Source organism: Bubalus bubalis, chromosome 1, assembly GCF_019923935.1.
Source record: "Bubalus bubalis isolate 160015118507 breed Murrah chromosome 1, NDDB_SH_1, whole genome shotgun sequence".
Taxonomy (NCBI): domain Eukaryota; kingdom Metazoa; phylum Chordata; class Mammalia; order Artiodactyla; family Bovidae; genus Bubalus; species Bubalus bubalis.
This window is the reverse complement of record NC_059157.1, coordinates 9,035,126-9,055,109: the sequence shown is the minus strand read 5'-3', so window position 1 is coordinate 9,055,109 and position 19,984 is coordinate 9,035,126. Positions and strand designations below refer to the sequence as shown.

The 19,984-nt window shown below is 56.9% G+C and overlaps 1 protein-coding gene across 10 annotated transcripts in view; it reads right to left on the bottom strand.

The window, feature by feature from the left end:
* Nucleotides 1-19,984, bottom strand: part of LOC102402461 (ankyrin-1) — a 108,551-nt gene that overhangs the window by 2,746 nt on the left and 85,821 nt on the right. For 3 of the 10 annotated variants that reach the window (XM_025277961.3, XM_025277944.3, XM_025277946.3), the window contains 5 exons: nucleotides 14,838-15,396; nucleotides 11,580-11,817; nucleotides 6,416-6,499; nucleotides 5,361-5,501; nucleotides 4,985-5,118 (listed from right to left, as the gene is read on the bottom strand). In XM_025277961.3, coding sequence (XP_025133746.3) covers nucleotides 5,020-5,118; nucleotides 5,361-5,501; nucleotides 6,416-6,499; nucleotides 11,580-11,817; nucleotides 14,838-15,396 — 1,121 coding nt within the window. In that variant the 3' untranslated portion in view covers nucleotides 4,985-5,019. Of the gene's footprint in view, nucleotides 1-4,984; nucleotides 5,119-5,360; nucleotides 5,502-6,415; nucleotides 6,500-7,481; nucleotides 8,001-11,579; nucleotides 11,818-14,837; nucleotides 15,397-19,984 lie in introns of those variants that run through there. The other 7 variants (XM_025277969.3, XM_025277975.3, XM_025277958.3 and 4 more) reach the window with 6 other exon arrangements.

The following is a 19,984-nucleotide window of genomic DNA, read 5'->3' as shown; positions in this document are numbered from 1 at the left end:
CCACCTCCCAATACAGGAGATGTAAGAGACTTAGGTTTGATCCCTGGGTCAGGGAGATCCCCTGGAGAAGGGCATGGCAACCCACTCCAGTGTTCATGCCTGGAGAATCCCATGGACCGAGGAGCCTGGCAGGCTACAGCCCGTGGGGTCGCAAAGAGTCGGACACGACTGAGGCGACTGAGCGTGCACGTACATACCCTTCCCGTGGGCTCCAGAGTGCCTACCCTAGCGCTGTGCCCGTAAGAGCCCTTACAGAGTCCTGAGCCTGGGGAAGACAAACTGGGATCTTCCTCCCGCTCTTCGGCCCTGACACAGAGCAGAGGAGAAGGTTCAAGGCGGAGAGGGATGATTCTGGGGTAATCGCTCTTCCTGTCTCTGGGTGAGCTCAGCTCCAGGAGGCATTGGGACCAGCCGGCAGCGGCAGGGGTGGCCAGGGAGTGTGGACCTCCAGTCGCCACTGCCCTGGGTGCCCCTCCAGAAAGGTCTCACCCCCCAAAACGCTAAGACAACAGCCTCCTGCAGCTCCAAGTGGCTGGGCAGGTCAGGCTCTTTCCCTCATGTCATTTCTCCGTGTGTGCCACCGGCCCCCACCCCTGCCTGCGTCTGGGAGTATCTCCTCTCTCCTGAAGCCCCAGGCTCCACACCTGCGGAGGCTGGGGGTGAGAGTGGACTGTCACTTAAAAGAGGAAAGTAAGCAAAACATGACCTCAGCCCTCCTTGTCTCCTCCTATGGAGACTGTGCTGTGCTAAGATGCTTTAGTCGTGTCCAACTCTTTGCGACCCCATGGACTATAGCCCGCCAGGCTCCTCTGTCCGTGGGATTCTCCAGGCAAGAATACCGGAGTGGGTGGCAATTCCTTTATCCAGGGGATCTTCCCAACCCAGTGATCGAACCCCAGTTTCTTAGGTCTCCTGCAACAGTAGGTGGGTTCTTTATAGGTTAACTTTCACTTATTAAAATACCTGGGCTTCCCTGGTGGCTCAGACAGTAAAGAATCTGCCTGCAATACAGGAGACCTGGGTTCGATCCTGGGGTCGAGAAGATCCCCTAGAGAAAGAAATGCAACCCACTCTAGTATTCTTGCCTGGGAAATCCCATGGACAGAGGGGCGTGGTGCGAGGTCGCAAAGAGTCAGACACAACTGAAGTGGCTAACTGTTACTTATTTACTATTAAAATACTCTCTTTCCTCAGAGCTAACACAAGGCCTTGCAACCACAGTGTCTGAATGGAAAGTGTCTCTTGAAAAAGGAAACAAAAAAAGCAACAGCTATCCCATGCATGGCACTGCCCAGCACCCAGCTGGACACCTCTAACCTAGAGGGCATAGGCTGCCTGCTCCCTGCTGTGCCCTGGCAGCGCTGACACCCTGATTCTTGGACCTAGAGCAAAACCCACCAGCTGCAACTGCCTGCTGCACACTGACCAGGCTTGACTCCACAGCGATTATCTAGATGCTTCAATGCGACTAGAAAGCTCCCTCCTCCACCTGCCAGAACTCATGCAAAATCCTTCCCAAGGGCAGGCGGGATAGGGGCAGACTTGAAGTGGGTACCGGGGGTTGGGGTGTTCTGCCCTCTGGGCTGTTCCCCTGCTTTGAACCAACTGTCACCATCTCATCTCAGCTCATTTTTAGGCATCAAGTCTACAACTGTGCCACAGGATCTCGAGGCAATTTGGGAAGAAAAACCAGAATGGGTCCTACTAACCCACTCTTCAGTCTGCGTCAAAGTCCCTGGAGCTTGCCCCAGTCCTGAGCTCTAGGACTGGCTCAGTAGTGCTGGGCAGGGCCGGGAGTCTCACTGTCACCAGGCGCCCGGATGAGGGCGACACAGGGGTGTGGGTGGCACTTTGAGAATCAGTGGACTAGGACTGGACAATTTAGAAAACCCTTTCCCCATCGCAAACCCACAGGTTGCCACAACCACCCTACAAGGGGAAGATGCTGGGGCACCTGAGGCTTGGAGAGGTCAGCTGACCTGCCTGGGTCACGCTGCACATAAGACCTGCAGCTGGTTGAGTGCCAGGATACACCCTGTATTCTCCTTACTCCTCACAATTGCCCTCACGGTTACCATGGTTATTTTTAAGCCTAGAAGGAAATGGCAACCCACTCCAGTATTCTTGCCTGGGAAATCCCATGGACAGAGAAGCCTGCTGGGCTATATAGTCCATGGGGTTGCAAAGAGTCAGATGCAACTTAGTGGCTAAACAACAACAGCACCGGAGTGACATGCATTCAGAGGGAGTAATTTCATCCTCCCCGTGGGAGACGGAAGCTTGAGGAGCAGGAGGAGCCAGACCTGGACCCTGGACCCCTGCCCAGCTTCCACTCTCTCTCAAACAGTCAGTTCTCATTGTCTGCAAGGGGGCATGTTCTCTCGAGTCGCCAGGACCCCTGAATTAGCCAGGCATGGACCACTGCTCTCCAGCAAAGTGCTGCTCAGGGTCCCTGCCAGCCTCTGGTCATGACATGTTTTTCAACCTATGAACACACAAGCCTGTGTATTTCTGATCAAAGACAACATATTTAATGTACCACTGACCCTTGAACAATATGGGTTTGAACTGCACGGACCCACTTGTACGTTGGCTTTCTTTTTCAATAAATATAGTACTTGCATTTTCATTTCACAGGATCTTTAAATGAACAAGTTCATATTGGGTTACAGATCACAGCACGTAGAGTTGAAAGAACCAGGGTTTGAGCCCAGGATTCTATCCAGACTGTTCCAGCTTCCTGCCCTGGGGGTGAGTCATTCATCAAAGCCTTTGTTTTTTCAGGCAGACAGAGCACTGCTGAGATTTTCAACTGCTTGGAGGGTCAGCGCCCTCTAAGTCCTAAGTTGTTCAAGGGTCAACTGGATATTGTTGCATTATTAATACTGAACTCATGTCCTGCAGAGCTTTATCTCATGACTGAATGAAGCTCATCTAACACACGGATTTCCTCCACTCGGCCCATCACAGCCCTGCTGCTCTTAGCGACACTAGACAGGCAGGACCGTTTATAACAGCGAAATCACCCACCAACAGCACAAAGATGAAAAAAAAAAAAATTAAAAAAGGTGACACAAAATAGACACCAAAAGGACACTGGATCTGAGTGTGATCTGAAAGAGGGACAGAGAGACGGTCACCTTGTTTGACCTCTGCTGGGAACAGGCCCGCAGGGGACTCAGTGCTTCACCCCCTGCACGTCCCTGAAAGGCCCTGGGAGGGAAGTGCTGGGTGTGCTGGGTTTAGGGGTTACAATGAACTGTAGCTAGTAGGCAACTGTGCAAGTTAGCAATTATTTGGAATCTGTGAACCCCAGGGGCCTGTGCAAGCTTGCAAGTGGCAGGTAGCAAAGCATGAAGGACTTAGAGCCCTCACCCCCTTCCTCGTCTTGTCTGCAGTCTGTCTTGCACAGGGAGTAGAGCATTGAAGGCTGTCCCCTGGGTTCTTGGGACCAGATAGGAGCCTCCTCCACGCTGGCCCCGGCACTGCACACTTTCCTGGCCTCTTCCTGGCAGAAGCCTCAGCCCTCGGCAGTAGCCTGGCCGCTCCGCACCCCGCCACCCATGCCCAATGGTCTTGGACCTGCATCTCCCGTGTGTGTGTGTGTGTGTGTGTGTGTGTGTGTGTGGCGGGGTTCAGCCACTTTGCAGATCTAAAGAAAAAAATTTCCAAAATGTCTAGGTCCCGTCCTTCCCCTCGCCTGCAGTCTGGGCCACCTGTCTCCTGTTCAGGAACATCAGCAGAACCCGAGCCAAACGTCGCTGCCCTACACAAAATAAGGCCCAAGAATGTCTTCTGCCTTCTGCTCTGCTTTCTCAAAGTATTTGGACCTCTAGATTATTTCTAGGACTGACCACAGCTGATGCTCTAAACCAGCAGCCCGCTGGGACCCTGGCAGTGTAGGGGTTAACGCGGTGACCTCCTTAAGCTGCTGAGAAGTCAGGTCTAATTTTATCCTATGACTGGATGGGCCAGACTCCCGCCCCTGCTCCCCAAGTGCTGAGGGAAGCCCAGAGTCAGCACTTCTGGGGGCTCGGGAGACAGCAGCCCTGCGTTTTTGTTTTTTTTTTTTTTGCCGAGTGCAGAAAGCGAGCCTGCTGGCCGCGGGCCCAGAGCCAGGCCCTGGGGGTGTAAGTGACAACAACCCTGTGCGCGCGAGGGCGCCGGGGCCACGTGCTTCCTGCTTCCGGCCGACTCCCACCCCGACGCGCCCGGTACTGAGCTGACCCGAGCTGGGCACAGCGAAGGGCCTCGGGGCAGCTCAGTACAGGACCCGTCAGGGAGGACGCAGGTCCAAGCTGGCCTCGAAGCCCCCCGCCCAGCACTGCTCAGCACACCGGAGAGCCTTCGCCTCGTCCTCTCGGCCTCCTTCCCTCCCGCACTTCACATCACGCCCAGGCACCGCCCGCCCCCAGCCTCCGTCACCCCTACAGCCTCCTGTTGTTAACTTTGCCTCTTCCTAGAAAGCCAAGGAGTCACATACTTCAGTAAACACCAAGGAGGATGGAAGCCTTGGATTCCGGGTTCAAGGCACAGCTGGGTTCCAGGCCTCACCCTGATCTTCCTGGGCACGTGCACTGAAACCTCACAACTAGCGGACCCCACTGCGCCCTCCGAGGCCCTGCCCCCCGCCCATCCCAGGCTCCCTTGCTGGGCTGGGCTTCCAGGATAACAATCCTACGGAGATGCCCCCAGTGCTCCTCACTCAGGGAAGCTCGTGTCCTGCGTCTGTTTTTGCACTCCCGAGGAACCGGTCAGCAGAGGCTGTGACGGTTCTCTCGAGGAGGAAACGGCTCAGAGGGCACCGTTAGTAAGCGGGAGTCTGAGCTTGGAGACCACAGCGATGCCTGGTCCTCCCACTTCATGCTGGGAGAGGCGGGAGTTGGCGGAAGGATAGGGATGTGAAGTGAGCGGCCGTGGCGGAGGTTGGGGGTGGGGGCGGCGGGAGACCGGGCCATGCAGACAAGACTGATGTCCGTGTTACCTCCAAAGAGGCCATTCCACAAGAGGGGCTGGAGATCACTGCTTCCCCCTTTTGAGGCTGGCCCGCTTCACTATCTGAGCCCCCTTCCTGCCCTCTATCAGGTCCGGCTGCAGGCCACTTCCTCTCAGCTCCACCTGGAGACAGCAGTTCAGACAGAAGGCAGGACAGATCACACAGAGAGATGGAGGGATGGCCAGAGAAGACAGGCACCCTACAGAGGTGGCGGGAGCGGGGCCACCAGCGCCAGGAGGCTCGAGGGGGAGCTGGCAGACAGATGAGAGGAGAGCCCCAGGCGGGCTGGCGCAGGGGGCAGCGGAGGTCAAGGGCCGGCCCCTCCGAAGGGTGAGGGACTGGGAGGCCGCGGCCCCAGCAGTACCTTGGCATGAGTCATAAAGGAATCAATGTCTGCCTCCATCTCACTAGGGTCCTCCGGGGGCCCCTTGGAAATCACCTCCTCGAGCTCCTGGGTGTCATCGGCTCCGGACGGGTCTATCTGGCGAACGACTTTGCGAACGATCTGGAAAAATGAGAGGGAGGGCAGGAGGGGGCTTGGGGAAGCCGCCGAGGAAGAGCTTGAAAGGGGGCAGGTCCCAGAGGGTGGTGCAGTGGGCGCGGGCTGTGGCCCCAGGTGCCCTTCCCTGTGGTCAAGGTCATGGGCGGCCTCTGATCCCTCTGGTTGGATGGGGAGCCCGCACTGGGCAGTCTCAGAAGGCCTGGAATTTGTGGGGGGTCTCAGCGGGGCTCAGGGACAAGTGGGTCTGACGCTGTGACTTCCATCTCTAGCCCATGGGGTCCATTCTGCCTGCTGGTGTGTGACGGACGTTTACACTGTCTTCCCTGCACGATGGTGAGCCCCTGACGGGGAGGGCATGTCTGTCCCTTTGATTGTCTGTTCCCTAGTCACACATCTGAATATGCCAAAGACTGTCTGCTCTGCACTGACCGTGTGCAAGGAGTGGGAAGGTGAGAACATGCACAAGCATGAAGCTTCTCATGTGAAAGGAAAGACCGGGCCCTGCTCCAACCAAGCGTGTGCACTGGGGCCACACCGCTCAGCCTCAGCCAGCACAGCGCTTGTCCGGCAGAATCACGGCTCCTGGTGTAAACTTGCGGCCAACCCCATGCGTTCACATCCTCTTTATCTCAGGAAGCCCCATGGGGACCCCCACACTGCTGTGGCACAGCTGTTTTCAGGGCCAGGCGTCACAGGACTAGGTTTGGGCTGTATCCACAGGGCCCCGTCCTTCTGGAACACAGCCGCCCCAGCTGAGCTCAGGCTGTATCAGGCAAAGTAAGGACCGCCACGTCTGGAACTGCGGCAGGTACCCGAACCATCCCATCTGAGCCGGGCTTACCCTGCTGTTAGGGTAGTAAGAAGCTGAGGGTGAGCTCAAAGCCCTCTGCCCAGCTCAGGGGGGACTCTGCACCCACCTTCTTGGTGATGACGTTGCCCTGCTCATCTGTGAAATGCTCTTCTGTCACCTGCTCCCCTGGAATATTCTGAAGCTCATTCCCCTGGAATCAGAGGAAGGGAGAAAACTCGAGATGGATAAGGGGGGATGAGATGGAAAGAAAGGGGAAGTGAAAGTCGCTCTGTCGCATCCAAGTCTTTGCGGCCCCGTAGACTATTCAGTCCATGGAGTTCTCCAGGCCATACTGGAGTGGGTAGCCGTTCCCTTCTCCAGGGGATCTTCCCAACCCAGGGATCAAACCTGGGTCTCCCACATTGCGGGCAGAGTCTTAACCAGCTGAGCCACACAAGAGAAGCCCAAGAATGCTGGAGTGGGTAGCCTATCCCTTCTCCAGCGGATCTTCCCGACCCAGGAATTGAACATGGGTCTCCCGCATTGTAGGCTGATTCTTTACCCACTGAGCCATCAGGGAAGCCCAATAAGGAAATAAGTTAGCAGTAGCAGCAGCAGCCAGAGTCTGATGAGACCCCACCCTGGCAGGAAACCGCAACTCAGCAAGAAGTGAGTTGGACTGACTTCCAGTGGCTGCTCCAAGTTGAGGCCGGGGGTGGGGGGGTGGGAGGGCGGCACCCCTGGGGGCCCTGGGCCTGAGGTCGGGAGGGGAGCCCAGGCTCACGGGAGTGCTGAGTGATGGATCCCTGCCATCATGCCCCGGAGTGGGGAAAACAGGGGCAGCGATGATGCAGGTTGATGGAGGAGCTCCCAGGAGAGGGAGGGAGAGCCTGGCGTCTACTCCGACAGCACTTTAAGGGGAAGAACACCCCAGCCACAGACGCTCGCGCCCCGCGGTGGGGTCTTTCTGCCTCCCTAAGCTGGTTGTGGACAGAAGCAGGAGAAGGGCCAACCTCCTGAGTCCCAGAGCGGATCCTTCTCAACCATCGTGAGGGACGTGGGGTGGGGAGGGCGGGGAAGTGCCGCCCAGCTCCGGTCTGCACATCCCCAGCGCCTCCCAGCCAGGCCGCCTGACCTCTCTTCCTGCGGGGCAACCGACTGGCGCTCCCCGCACCCCCGCTACCCCGGGTTACCTTCAGGAGGACCCGGCGCCGGACCACCCTGGTGGAGATGGTCTCCTCGTCGTCACTCAGCCCCTCACTCTCCCCCAGCTCCTTGTCCAGCTCCTGGTGGACGTGCTTGAGCACGAAGCCCAGGGAGCCCCGGACGATGTGCGCCACGTTCTGGCAGCTGACCAGGAAGAAGCCCAGCAGCACCAGGGTGACCAGGAGCTGGGTGACGAACGTCCACATCCTTGACTGCTCACCAGCCCAGGCCTCCAGGGCCTGCGGAGCCAGGGCGGCGGGGCCGGCCGCTCATTCTCCCCGGGGACTCCGGAGGCCCCCCAGGACCCGCTCCATTCTCCCCCGTGCACGGGAGGCTGCAGGGCCCCCACAGTGGAACTGCCGCCCGAGCGCCTGCCCGGCTGAGCGCCCGCCTCTGCCCCCGGCCTGGCTGACGTCAGGCCCCAGTAATTCTAGCTCCTGAGCCAGCTGCCCTGGGCTGTCCAGCGGGGCCAGAGGGAAGCCGGCAGGTGTGTGAGTCCCAGGCACCGGACGTGCGTGTTAAAGGGCGTTTTGAACAACGCTGCCCCCACCCCCACCACCGAGAGCCCGCCCCTGTGCCAGCCAGAGGCAGCTTTAGCTGTGCCCAGGAAAAGGGTCCCATTCAGGACTCGGGAAAAAAATCAGACGTCTGCAGAATGCGGTTCCTGGTGTGTGTCCTAGGCGGCTACCGCCAGGACCACGGGGATGTCCACTGGCCTGCTCGTGGGGTGGAGCCAGCTAACACCCTGGAGGGTGCGGGGTTTGTTTCAAAAATAGCACCCCCCGGGGTGAGTGGTCAGCCCCAGGAGTGCAGGCGTCCAGCACTGGTGGCGGGGGCCTTGGGAGCCCATGTGATTTCATGCGCCCCGCGGCCCTCGGTGGCCCCCCTGCCCTGCCTTAGGCGGCGCAGCCACCCTAAATGCAAGTGAGTCCCAGTGTGTCTATTTAGGGCCTCTCCTTCATGGCTCTTCCCCAGGCGGGGCTGGCAGTGCCAGGGCCAGGAACCAGGTGCCTGCAACTCGCTTTGCAGGCCTGGCTTTGCAAGGCAGCCCAGCAGCTGAGGCTCAAAGGAGTCCCGTTTCCAGGACAGGGCTGCTCCTCTCTGGGCAGCAGTGGGCATGGCAGGAAGAACCAGAATCAGGACTGGCACCCGACCCTGCAGAGGTCTAGCAGGGTGGCTGGAGGCCTAGAGGGGTGGCTAGGAGTTGCGGGGCGGCGCTCCTCTGGGCCTCGGTTTCTACAGCCGTCAAGATGAGGGGTGAGTTGTGAGCCCACCCACCGCTAGGGACTATGACGGCCCTCACCCCACGCAGCCCACTGCCCAGGTGGGGCTCTGCATGCCCTTTCACACATCAACTCGGTTACATTAACACCGTCGTGTCTCTGGTGTTCCCACATCACGCAAGGGCAGCAGAGGCACAGAGAGGTTAATGACTTGTCTCATCGCAACACAGGAGTGCCAGGGATGCAGACACGGCACATGTAGGGGGCCCCTGAGCCCTGGGTCCAAGCCTGGGCCAGGAGCCCAAGGTCAGATGCTGCCTACCAGGCCGAAGAGAGGGGCTGGCTGCCTTCCAGGTTAAGGTCCCTAGTTACAGTAACCACCACCCCCCAGCCCCCACTGAGCTTTGAGGCTCACTGAAATACCAGTCAACAGGTGCTCTGCACGCTGTCACCTAAACAGGCCTCTTGATCATTCCCCGGGGCCCCAGGAGACCGTGAGGAGACAGTTCACCCACCCTACCATCCGCCCTAGATGGGGACCTGGGACAGGGAGGGCTGGGACTCTCCCCACCCTGACACCGGGCCTCCTGGGACTCAGTTTCCTTATCTGTAAACGAGGCAGCTGGGCACAATGACCCTGGAGGGTTTGCTTCTCTAGGATCCTGCCTTCTCTCCAGTCCTCCCCCTCCCCACAAAGCCGAGCACAGACAGGCTCCTGGGCGGTGTCATCCCCAGGACTCACGGTGTGGGGGGCACAGACCCAGGGTGGGGGGGTGGGCCTGGTGCTTTGGGACAAGTGTGCATGACCAGGAGTGGCAGAAATGGGTGCAGTCTGACCACCAAGAATGCACAGGGTGGCCTGGGGTTAAAAACGGGTGCAGCGGCCTGGCCATCGGAGTCGTGTCCTTGTCAGGGACGGCTTCTAAATAAAACCCTGTTTAATTCCTGGCACCTTTTGGCAGCCAGCAGCCCCGGCCATGGTGGAGCCCGCCCGGTCCTGGGGTCCTCAGAGGTACCTGCAAGGCTCGGGCTGGGACAGGGGCGAGGGGAGAAGCTGGCAGTGAAGGGGAGGGGGGAAGAGGACATGTGCGCATGGAAGATGAGGGACCAGGGAGATGCAGAGGACACGCTACGCATGTGCTAAAAGTATCGATACATGTTACAGAGCGATGACTCCCGCTTCATACAAACACAAACTAAAACGATGTCAAGGACTTCCCTGGTGGCTCTGTGGGTAAGAACGCACTTGCCAGCGTAGGGGGCACGGGTTCGATCCCTGCTTCGGGAAGATTCCACGTGCCGCGGAGCAACTAAACCCAGGGCACCGCAGACTGGGCCCGAGTTCCAGGGCCCGTGAGCAGCAACGACTGAAGCCCACACGCCTGGAGCCTGTCCTGAGCAACAAGAGACGCCACTGCAAGGAAGAGCGGCCCCCGCTCATCGCAGCCAGAGAAAAGTCCGTGCCAACGAAGACCCAGCGCAGCCAAAAGTAAACAAATAAATACAATTATTTAAAAAAAAATTATGTCAAGATCATAACGGGCTTCGCAAGTGGCACTAGTGGTAAAGAAGCCGCCTGCCAATGCAGGAGACGTAAGAGAGGAGGGATGGGTCCCTGGGTTGGGAAGATCCCCCGAAGGAGGGAATGGCAACCCACTCCAGTATTCTTTGGCTTCCCTGGTGGCTCAGACGGTAAAGAATCCACCTGCAATGCAGGAGACCTGGGCTCGAGCCCTGGGTTGGGAAGATCCCCTGGAGGAGGGCATGGCAACCCACTCCAGTATTCTTGCCTGGAGAATCCCATGGACACAGGAGCCTGGTGGGCTACGGTCCATGGGATTGAAAAGAGTCAGATATTACTGCAGCGACTGAGCATGCACGCAAGATCATGAGACATCTGGGATTAGTTTCAAGATAACGTCAAGGGGAAGTGTGTGTGCTGGAAGGTGATAGGCTATCCTACCTGGTTTTGTATCTATTTGTAATTTTTCACAATGCAAAAAGGTTTCAAAAAACACATTGAAAGAGATGTCCACGGAAATGGGGAGTCAAGACAAAACGGAATAAATAAAGTAAGTAGCGGGGACTGAAGGGAGGGTGGAGGCCACAGCCTGCGCAGAGGTCGCCCCCGCCCTCCACCGCCGTCCCAGCCTGTCCCCACGGGGGTCTACCCGCATGGACACAGAGACCCCAGGGAACCCTGGCGACAATCCTTTCTCTACCCCATTTACACAAGGGGACCCAGGGGCCTGGAGGAGAGTAGCTGGTTATTGGCCCCAAAGACTGGGTAAGACCCAAATCAGCCAGCGGCCGGGCCTCTGGGTTCTAAGCCCTTCTTCCTAAAACATGACGGAAAAAGAAAACAAAACCAGCCCTCCAAAGACCCTGATGCTGGGAAAGATAGAAGGCAAGAGGAGAAGGGGGTGACAGAGGATGAGATGGTTGGATGGCATCACCGACTCAATGGACATGAGCTTGAGCAAGCTCTGAGGGAGATAGTGAAGGACAGGGAAGCCTGGCGTGCTGCAGTGCATGGGGTCACAAAGAGTCAGACACGACTGAGAGACTGAACAACAACTACAGAGCCCCCCTCTGATCCTGTGACCACCTTGGGCCTATGAAGGGCGGCCGGCGGTGGGGAGCAGGAAGGGGGCACCATAGGTGTGCCTGGGAGTCTCTGGAACCCCATCAAGGAGAGCCCCTCCCCGTCCTCAGAGGGGTCACGGAGGCTGACAGGTGGGCAGACAGAAAGAGAAGCCACCACCCCAGCCTTTAAAGAGAAACCACTCCCAGCGGGGGTCTGAGCGAGTGAGTGGACGCCGGGGGCCCTGGTCCTCCCTGCCCGAGGGCACCCACCTTTACCTGGAGGGAGAAGGTGCTGCCAGCCTCCTGCGTCCACTCTTGGGGGCCGGGCGGTCTCTGCTCCCTGCCGACCTCGGACTGCTCAGCCGCAGGCCCCGGGCCCTCCTCGAGCTCCGGTGAGCCACCGACCGTTCTCTGGAGTAAGTGTGGGCCCAGCGGGGCCACCTCCGGCCAGGAGCCATGTGCAGCCTCTTGCAGGTAGGAGACGATAGAGCCTTCCGCATCCCAGTCGTGCACCCTGGCCCCCGGGAAGAGACCGAGGACACTGGTCACCCCCAGCTTCCTCTCTCGGGGGTCCTCCCCGTCCGGAGCCTGCCCTGCCCTCTGGAGGCTGGGAGGGTGTGAACCATCACACAGCATCTGCCCCGTCCAGAGAGACGCGGACACCGGTGCCGCTGGGCCCTGTCCTCTGAGTGGACGGCTCTGCTTCTGCGGCCCCGTGATGGTCCGGTCATCAGGGGTCCCCACACCCGCCGTCCAGCCCCTCCATGGTGCTCCCACCCCACAGTCCTCACGGCAGGGCTCAGCAGGTGGGATGACCCCCCCGCCCCTCAAAGCAGGCTCTTCCACAGCCTCAGGGACACACGTGCCGGCTCCTCCCTCCCTCGCCGGCTGTTCCTTCCCAGTGTCCTCTGTGTCTCCTCCTAACTTCCCCGGCGTCTGACCCTGGAAGGGTCCAGGCTCAGTTCTCAGACCTCTCTCCCTGTCTATACCCACTTCCCAGGTGAGGTCATTCAACCTGTGGCTTTAAGCCCACCGGCGGGTCCCCAGCAGCTCGTCCCTGAGCTGCAGGCCTGTGTGTCCGACAGCCTCCTTGACACCTGCCTGGAGGTCTCTGCTGGGCATCTCGCAGGCTCAAGTCCTCACTGAGGGGCCCTCCGCAGCCATCTCCCCACCCTGCGGCAGACGGCGCCCTGGGTCCTGCAGGTGTCAGCTCAAGGACACCTGTGTCCTCTGGGACACCCCCCTTCTCTCAATCACTATATCTTATTTGCCAGCAAATCCTTGGGATTCCACTTCCAAAAATACATCCTGAGCGTCATGCTGGTCATACTCCTGGCCAACCATCTGGGTCCACGTCACTTTCCTGCACCTCATCTCCCTGCGTCTACCCCTGGCCGCATCCGGCTGTGGCCCGATCACCTTGGATCTCTGCTCAGAACCCTCCGACGGTTCTCCATCCCACCCAAGAAGCACCACAGTCCTTCTAGGACCCCAAGGCCTGCCATGTCAGGCCCCACCATCTCCCTGATCACCCTGCTCCAGGTGCAGCCAGCTCCTCACTGTCCCTGGAGTGCGGTGGGCATGCTCTGCTCTGAGGCCTTTGCACCAACAGGGCCTCTGAGGGCACCTCTGCTCAGATGCTCACAGGGCTCGTCACCTGAATTCCTTTACGTCTTTCCTCCAAGTCACTCTCAGGCATCCCTGGCCGCCTTCTCTATAATTCCAACCTCCCCTTTTCCTGCTTTATTTTTTCTTTTCAGCACTTGACACTAATGAGCATTTCTTTTTTAAAATTACTTTCCATTCCATTTACTTTATCTGTTTATTGTCAGTTTCCCCTCCCTAGAACACGGGCCCCCACCTCCAGGATCCAGTGCCCGATGATCTGAGATGGAGCTGATGTAATCAGAATAGAAATAAAGGGCTCAATAAATGCAATGCACTTGAATTATCCCCAAACGACCCCCCCTACCCCCACTTCATGGAAAAACTGTCTTCCACGAAATCAGTCCTTGCTGCCAAAAAGGATTGGGGACTGCTGCACAAGAACACAAATGTCTCGCGGGTGGCGACAGTGTTTTGCTTAAGGCCACAACCCTGGCTTGGAGGCATTTGCACAGGGGCCTGGCACACAGCTGGCCTCAATACTCACTGTCGGGTGAATGAATGAAATCCATCTGTCCCCACGGGAGGGCTGGCCCAGGTCACAGAGCCCGCCGGTCATGCCCTGAGGCTTGGCCGCCAGGCCCCGGTCCCTGTCTAGGGACGCTGCTGTCACAGCGGTGCAGTGGCCAGCACACACGGGCATCCAGTCCACGCGTGTTGAGCAAAGGGCCACTACAGGTGCTTGGGAGGCCCAGTTTCACCTTGGGTCCTCACCGCTCAGCCTGCCCAGTTTTCCTCAAGAATCAAAGGGTTTGTCTGGGGCACTGAATGAATCCCGGCTATCCTGTCTCCCAAACGGCTTTGTTTTCCGTCCTGTTGGGGGATGGGGCCGCACTGAGCAGCTCCTCCCTGGGGACATGCCATCTGCCAGGGCTTCTGGGAGGGGGACACGGGTGGGAAGGGGACAGGGGAGCAGGTTTCCCATGGTCAGGCTGGACCTGAGCTCCACGGGGGTGGCCGCGGCCTCCCGGGAGCACAGGAACCGTGTGCTTGGGGGAAACTGAGGAGAAAAGCAACAGGGAGGACAGGGCCTCGGCCACGCCCTTCCTGGGCCAGCCCCAGAGGCCACGGTGATACCTGTCACTCGTCCATCTGTCTGTCTCGCTCTCGCCCCAAGACCCCTCTGCACTTAGCCCAAGCGCCAGGGTGCGGCGGGCTGTCCATCGCATGGACGTGGCCTGGACACTCTGTGTCCACCGAGGCGCACGAGGCCCTTCCGCCTGCACTGCCAGCCTGGCCGAGTCCCAGGCCTTCTCACAGCGGGAAGTGTGGCCAGGAGCTACCCAAGAGAGGAACCATCTTCAACAGCTGATGCTCTGTCCCGCCCAGATAAGCCCAATTGGCCTCACTCCTCCGGAGAGGCGTAACTAGAAAGGGCAGCCTTATCAGCTCCGTCACATGCAGGCCCTGTGACTGCCCACCCGCTTGCCTGGGCCCTGGAGCTTCCAGGTTTCCAATTATGGTTTGCTTTCAACAATCGACACAGCAATGACCGGGCCCAGGGCCCCCGGCTCTGCTGAACTGCCAGGGCCGTGGCTTGTCCCAGCCTGACAATCGCTCTCCCCATCCCAACGCCCCCAGCCTTTCTCCTGGGGGCTGCACCGGAGTTGGAGGAGGGGTGGGGAAGGACTGGCCTTTGCAGACGCAGCTCCACTCTTTATCACAACACAGAGGCCTGCGTGCCGGCTGGGAGGCGCAGGGGCGAGCTGGCACCTTACTGAATTATTTCCTCCAGGGCGTTTGGCACACAAGGTTTGAGGGGCAGCAGCATATAAAAGTTCCCCCTTACTCGCTGCTAGGCACAGGCTCCCCCCGGAAGCCCGGGATGGCAAAAGGCACCCCGCCCGGCAGCCCAGCCCTTGCCCTTACCTGTCCTGGCTCAAGTCCGTCGCCCAACTCACGGTGGGGGTTTCTGAGACGCGGGCGTGTACCCTCTGCTGGCCTGAAACAAGAGACACTTCACGCTCTGAGTCCTGCCCTGCACCTGTGGAGTCCTCCTGCCTCTCATGACCTGGCAGCTTCTCTTCTGACCTCTGACCTTCCTCCTGGTCAAGCAAATCGATAAGGCCATTTGTGGCATCTGAATCCACCGTGTCGTCCTCCACGAGGTCCAGAGAGCCCAGCGTGGGGCCCTGGGGTCCCTCGGAGAGCGCCCCCTCCAGCTTCCACTCGTGCCCGGTGGCATCCGAGTCCTCGGCCTTGCTGCACTCCAGAGAGGAGTCCTCAGCAGTGACCAGCGAGGGCGTGAGGCCCGCGGACCACACCTGCATGTCAGACATCTCCAGCAGGGCGTCATGCTCCGTGCCCGCCAAGGGGATGGCGTCTAGGACGGCCACCTCGTTCCAGTACTGGTCTGCGCACAGCGGAGAGGGGAGCGCGTAGTGCAGGGAGGCAGGGGACAGCAGCTCGTCCTGCAGCGACGAGTAACCTGGATGGGCAGACAGAGGACGACGTGCTCCAGCGGCGCCCTCCGTCACGCGTGCGCACGTGCAGGGCCACTCACTCGCACGCACAGGCTCGGCCACGATCGGGCATGCGCATTCCGGGGCGGGGCTGCCCAAGCCTTGCGGCTGCTGCCCAGGCACGTGGGCAAGATGACAAGGCTCTGGGGCACAGGGCGCGGGGCAAGCCGGAGGTGGGGGCTGGACGCCAAGAGAAGAAGATGGAACGCTTGCTCTTCCGAGTCCAGAGCAAGGATCAAAACGCCTTGATCCAAAGGCTTGCGCCCGAGCCTTCCGACAGCCACGCGGAAGGAGGGGCTGCTCTCTTGTTGCACCCACGTCCCCTGGGCACAGCTCTGGGCGGGGGCTGCTCTGTTAGGGAGGCACCTCCAAGGGAGGGGGGCAACCCCAGAGCCACTGTGGGTGACTGTGCCCCTGCCGGGGGTGGGGGGTGGGGGTCTGGCGAGCACAGAGAGCATCCGCATACCTCGGCGCGGTGGTCAAACTGGAAACCCCGAGGAGGTTTGGGATGGGGTTAGCCGTCTGCAAGCAGCGGCGTATGGATTCCAGGAACTGGGAAGGGTCTAAAGTGGCACCGAGGTTGGCGGGGGGGGGGGGGGGGGGGTCCTCCAGGGTTAACAGCGGGAGGCCGGGTCAGAGGGCCCACGAGGTGCCAGGCACATCACTGCTCCTTCGCAAGTCTGCCTGCTCCGGCCGGGTCAGCCGTGAGCCCGTGGGCGGGGAGCCGGAGGGCCTGGGCCCCTGACCTGCGGCCTGGTCCCACGCCTGTTCCCTGGGGACGTGCCAGGACCCCGACCTCGGACAATTTCCTGACTGGGTCTGGTGTGGAGATGTCAGGATACTGTGGGGGCGCAGGCATGAGTGTGAGATAGGTGTGTGTGTTAGGAGCCTCAGCCCCTTCTAACTGCGGTGAGGGAGGGGATCGCTGCCCTTGCTTTGGAGCCGGTGCTGATCCACAGGCAGGGGAAAGGCTAGAAGACAAAATTCTCCACTGGGTCCAGGTAGTCTGGGGCCCCGGGAGTACGCCTGCGCCCACAACCTCTGAAGATCCGGCAGAGCCCAAAGGGACCTGCGGCGTGGGTGGGGCTGCCCTGCAGGGCCTCCAGGGGCCCTTCCAGCAGCCCAGAGAGGCCCCTAACACAGTGTCCACACTCTCCATCCAGCCACTCGGACGTCACTCGGCCCCCTCTGCTGCGTCCAGGCTTTTAGCCCCTCTCCTGGCCAGACTGGCCCACCTCACGCCCAACTGGGCCTCAGCTCCTGCCCTCCAGCTGCTAGACTTCTGACAGAGCTCAGCTGTCCTCATTCACTCACGTCTCCCACCAAAAAATACTGAGGTCTGCTTCCATGGCAGGCCCCGTACGTGCTAAAGGGTTGGGGACTATAAACACACAGGCGTTCACGCACGCACAAACACACACACACACACACACACACACACACACAGGCGCAGGTTCTCTTCGTCCTCTTTCTTTCACGACGTTTTCCCAATGACTCCAGCTCACCTGGATCCTCCATCTCTGAACCTACCCCCGATCTCCCCAGCTGGTTCCCGGGACTGTCCACTCCGAGGACAAGAAGACTGTCCCCGTGCAGAGCCTTCAGAATCAGGAGGGACACTGGAACCAGGATGGATGACCTGGCCCATAAGTTGTGAAACGGCGACGGCCAATGAGGACAGGTGCGCAAGGTTGCGGGCAAGCGAGCTACGTGCTTGACTCTCCTAATCTTCCATGGGAGCTTTCCTCCTGCCTGATCTACAAGACTCCTACACGTCTACGTGGTTTTGCATCCCCAAATTAGGAGAAGGAGGAAGAAACCATGGTGTCTGGGGGTGGTGTGGGCTGGCGGGAGGGCTGTGCAGTGACAGGGACCAAGGGAGCCCCCCAGCTCTGGCCAAACTGGGAAGAACAAAGCAGAGGGTAGGGGACACATGTGCATCGGAGCCTCCCACAATAGTGACACCAAGTCATTATGTGTGAGATTATGACCGAACTGGAAAACCAGGGCCACGGCCTTCCAACCCTCCACAGAAATCTCTGCAGGTAGAGATGAGCAGGCCATTTCAGAATCACATAATTAGTTTTCTTCTTGTTATTATTCTTGAAAGCATTATTCCATTATTACCATTACTAATTGAGTTCTCTCTCATGAAAATATATCCAACATGTTATTTTTATTTGTCACAACATTACTCCTACCTTATAGATGAGGAAACTAGAGATTTAGCAACTTGCTTAAGGGACACAGAGTGGTTCTAGATTTTGCCAATACAATATTTTAAAGATAGCTTCATGGAGGTACAGTTGGCATATGATAAATGCAGATTATATATATATATATATATATATATATATAATTTATTTGGCTGTGCTGGGTCTTCGTTGCTCTGAAGGCTTTTCTCTAGTTGCAGCGATGGGGGCTACTCTCTAGTTACCGTGCGAGGACTTCTCATTGTGGTGGCTTCTCTTGCTGTGGAGCACAGGCTTCAGGGTGCGCAGGCTTCAGCAGCTGAGGCATGTGGGCTCAGGAACTGTGGCTCCCAGACTGTAGAGCAAAGGCTCAGTCGTTATGGCACACGGGCGTAGCTGCTCCGTGGCATGTGGAATCTTCCTGGACCAGGGATTGAACCCGTGTCCCCTAGGTTGGCAGACGGACTCTTTATCACTCCGTAAGCCATGGAGGAAGCCCTAAATGCATGCATTTAAAGTAGATGATCTGATAATTTTGGACACAGGGAAACACCCATGAAACAAACCATCAGCACAGTGACGAGGGGGCCATTCATCATCCCTGAAAGTTTTCCTCAGGCTTCTTTGCAGTCCTTCCTTCCGCCACCCTACCCCCAGGTAACCACTGATCTGCTTTCTGTCACTCTACATTAGTTGCATTTGCCAGAATTTTATCTGAATGGAGCTATACAGTGTGGAATCTTTGTGTCTGGGTTGTTGTTGTTGTGTTTTTTTAACTTAGCTTAATTTCATCCATGTTGTTGCATGTATTGACAATTCATCCATTGTTTTTGCTGAATGGCTAGGTCACACTGTTGGGATATCTTTAACTTTTCAAGAAACAACCAAAGTTTTTTCCCAAGTGGCCCATTTACATTCCCACCAGCAGTGCATGGGGGTCCCAGGCTCTCCACATCCTCAACACTTGGTATGGTGAGTCTTTTTCACTTTAGTTCTTCTTACAGCTGTGTAGTGTACCTCCTTATATCAATAGTTTTAATTTGTATTTCCCTGATGACTAATAATGCGGAGTATCTTTTTGTGTGCTTGTTTGCCATTTGTATATCTTCTTGGTTAAGTTAAAATCTTGTGCTCATTCTAAAGCTTGGGTTGTTTTTTTATTATTGAGTTTTGAGAGTTCTTTATGTATTGTGGATACAAGTCCTATATCAGATGATTATTTGCCAATACTTTCTCCCAATCAGTAGCTTGGTTTTTTTTTTTTTCCATTTTTTATAGTGCATTTTGAAGGGCAGATGTTTTTGATGAAGTCCAACTTGTTGATTTGTTCTTTTGTGGGTTGCGCTTTTTGGTATCACATATAAGAGATCTTTGCCTTATCCAAGATCTCTAAGATTTTTTTTTTCTTATGTTTTAATCAAAAGGTTTTATAGTTTCAGGTTTTACATTTAACCTATGATCCATTTTGATTTAATTTTTGTATATGATGTAAGTGAATCAAAGTTCATTTCTGCATATAAATGTCCAATTGCTCCAGCATGATATGTGGTAAAAATGATCCACTGAATTATCTTTGCTGAATATCAGTTGTTCCTGTATGTGTGGTTCTATGTCTGGACTCACTGACTTATCTATCTTTATGGCAATACCACACTGCATTGGTCACTGTAGCTTTGTAATAAACCTTCTTGTTCTGTCACCAAGTCGTGTCTGACTCTTTTGTGACCCCATGGACAATAGCCCCCCAGGCCCCTGTGTCCATGGGATTTTCCAGGCAAGAATACTGGAGTGGGTTGCCATTTCTTGAAGTCACTGTAAATCCTTCAACTTTGTCCTTTTTCAAAGTTGTTTTGGATGTTCTAGGTCTTTTCCATATAAATTTTAGAACAACGTTGTCACTTTTCACAAAAAAGCCTACTGGGATTTGATTGGGCTGCATCAGATATTTCGATCATTTCGAGGAGAACTGACACCAGTACTGAGTCTTCTGACCCATGAGAACAGTGGATCTCTCCATTTATTTGTTGTTGCTCAGTTGCTGAGTCGTATCCAACTCTTGGCGATTCCACGGACTGCAGCACACCAGGCTCCTCTGTCCTCCACGATCTCCTGGAGTTTGCTCAGGTCTTCTTTAATTTCTGTCAGCAGTGTTCTGTAGTTTTCAGTGTATATTTTCTACATCTTTTATCAGATTCACCTCCAAGTATTTCTGTTTTTTCAATGTTATTGTAAAGGCTATTCTTTTTTTAATTTCAGTTTGTACTTTTTCACCGCTAGTATATAGGATTCAATTGATTTTTTTATATACTGAAATTGTATCCTGCAACCTCACCAAACTCATTTATTAGCTTCCATCGGATTT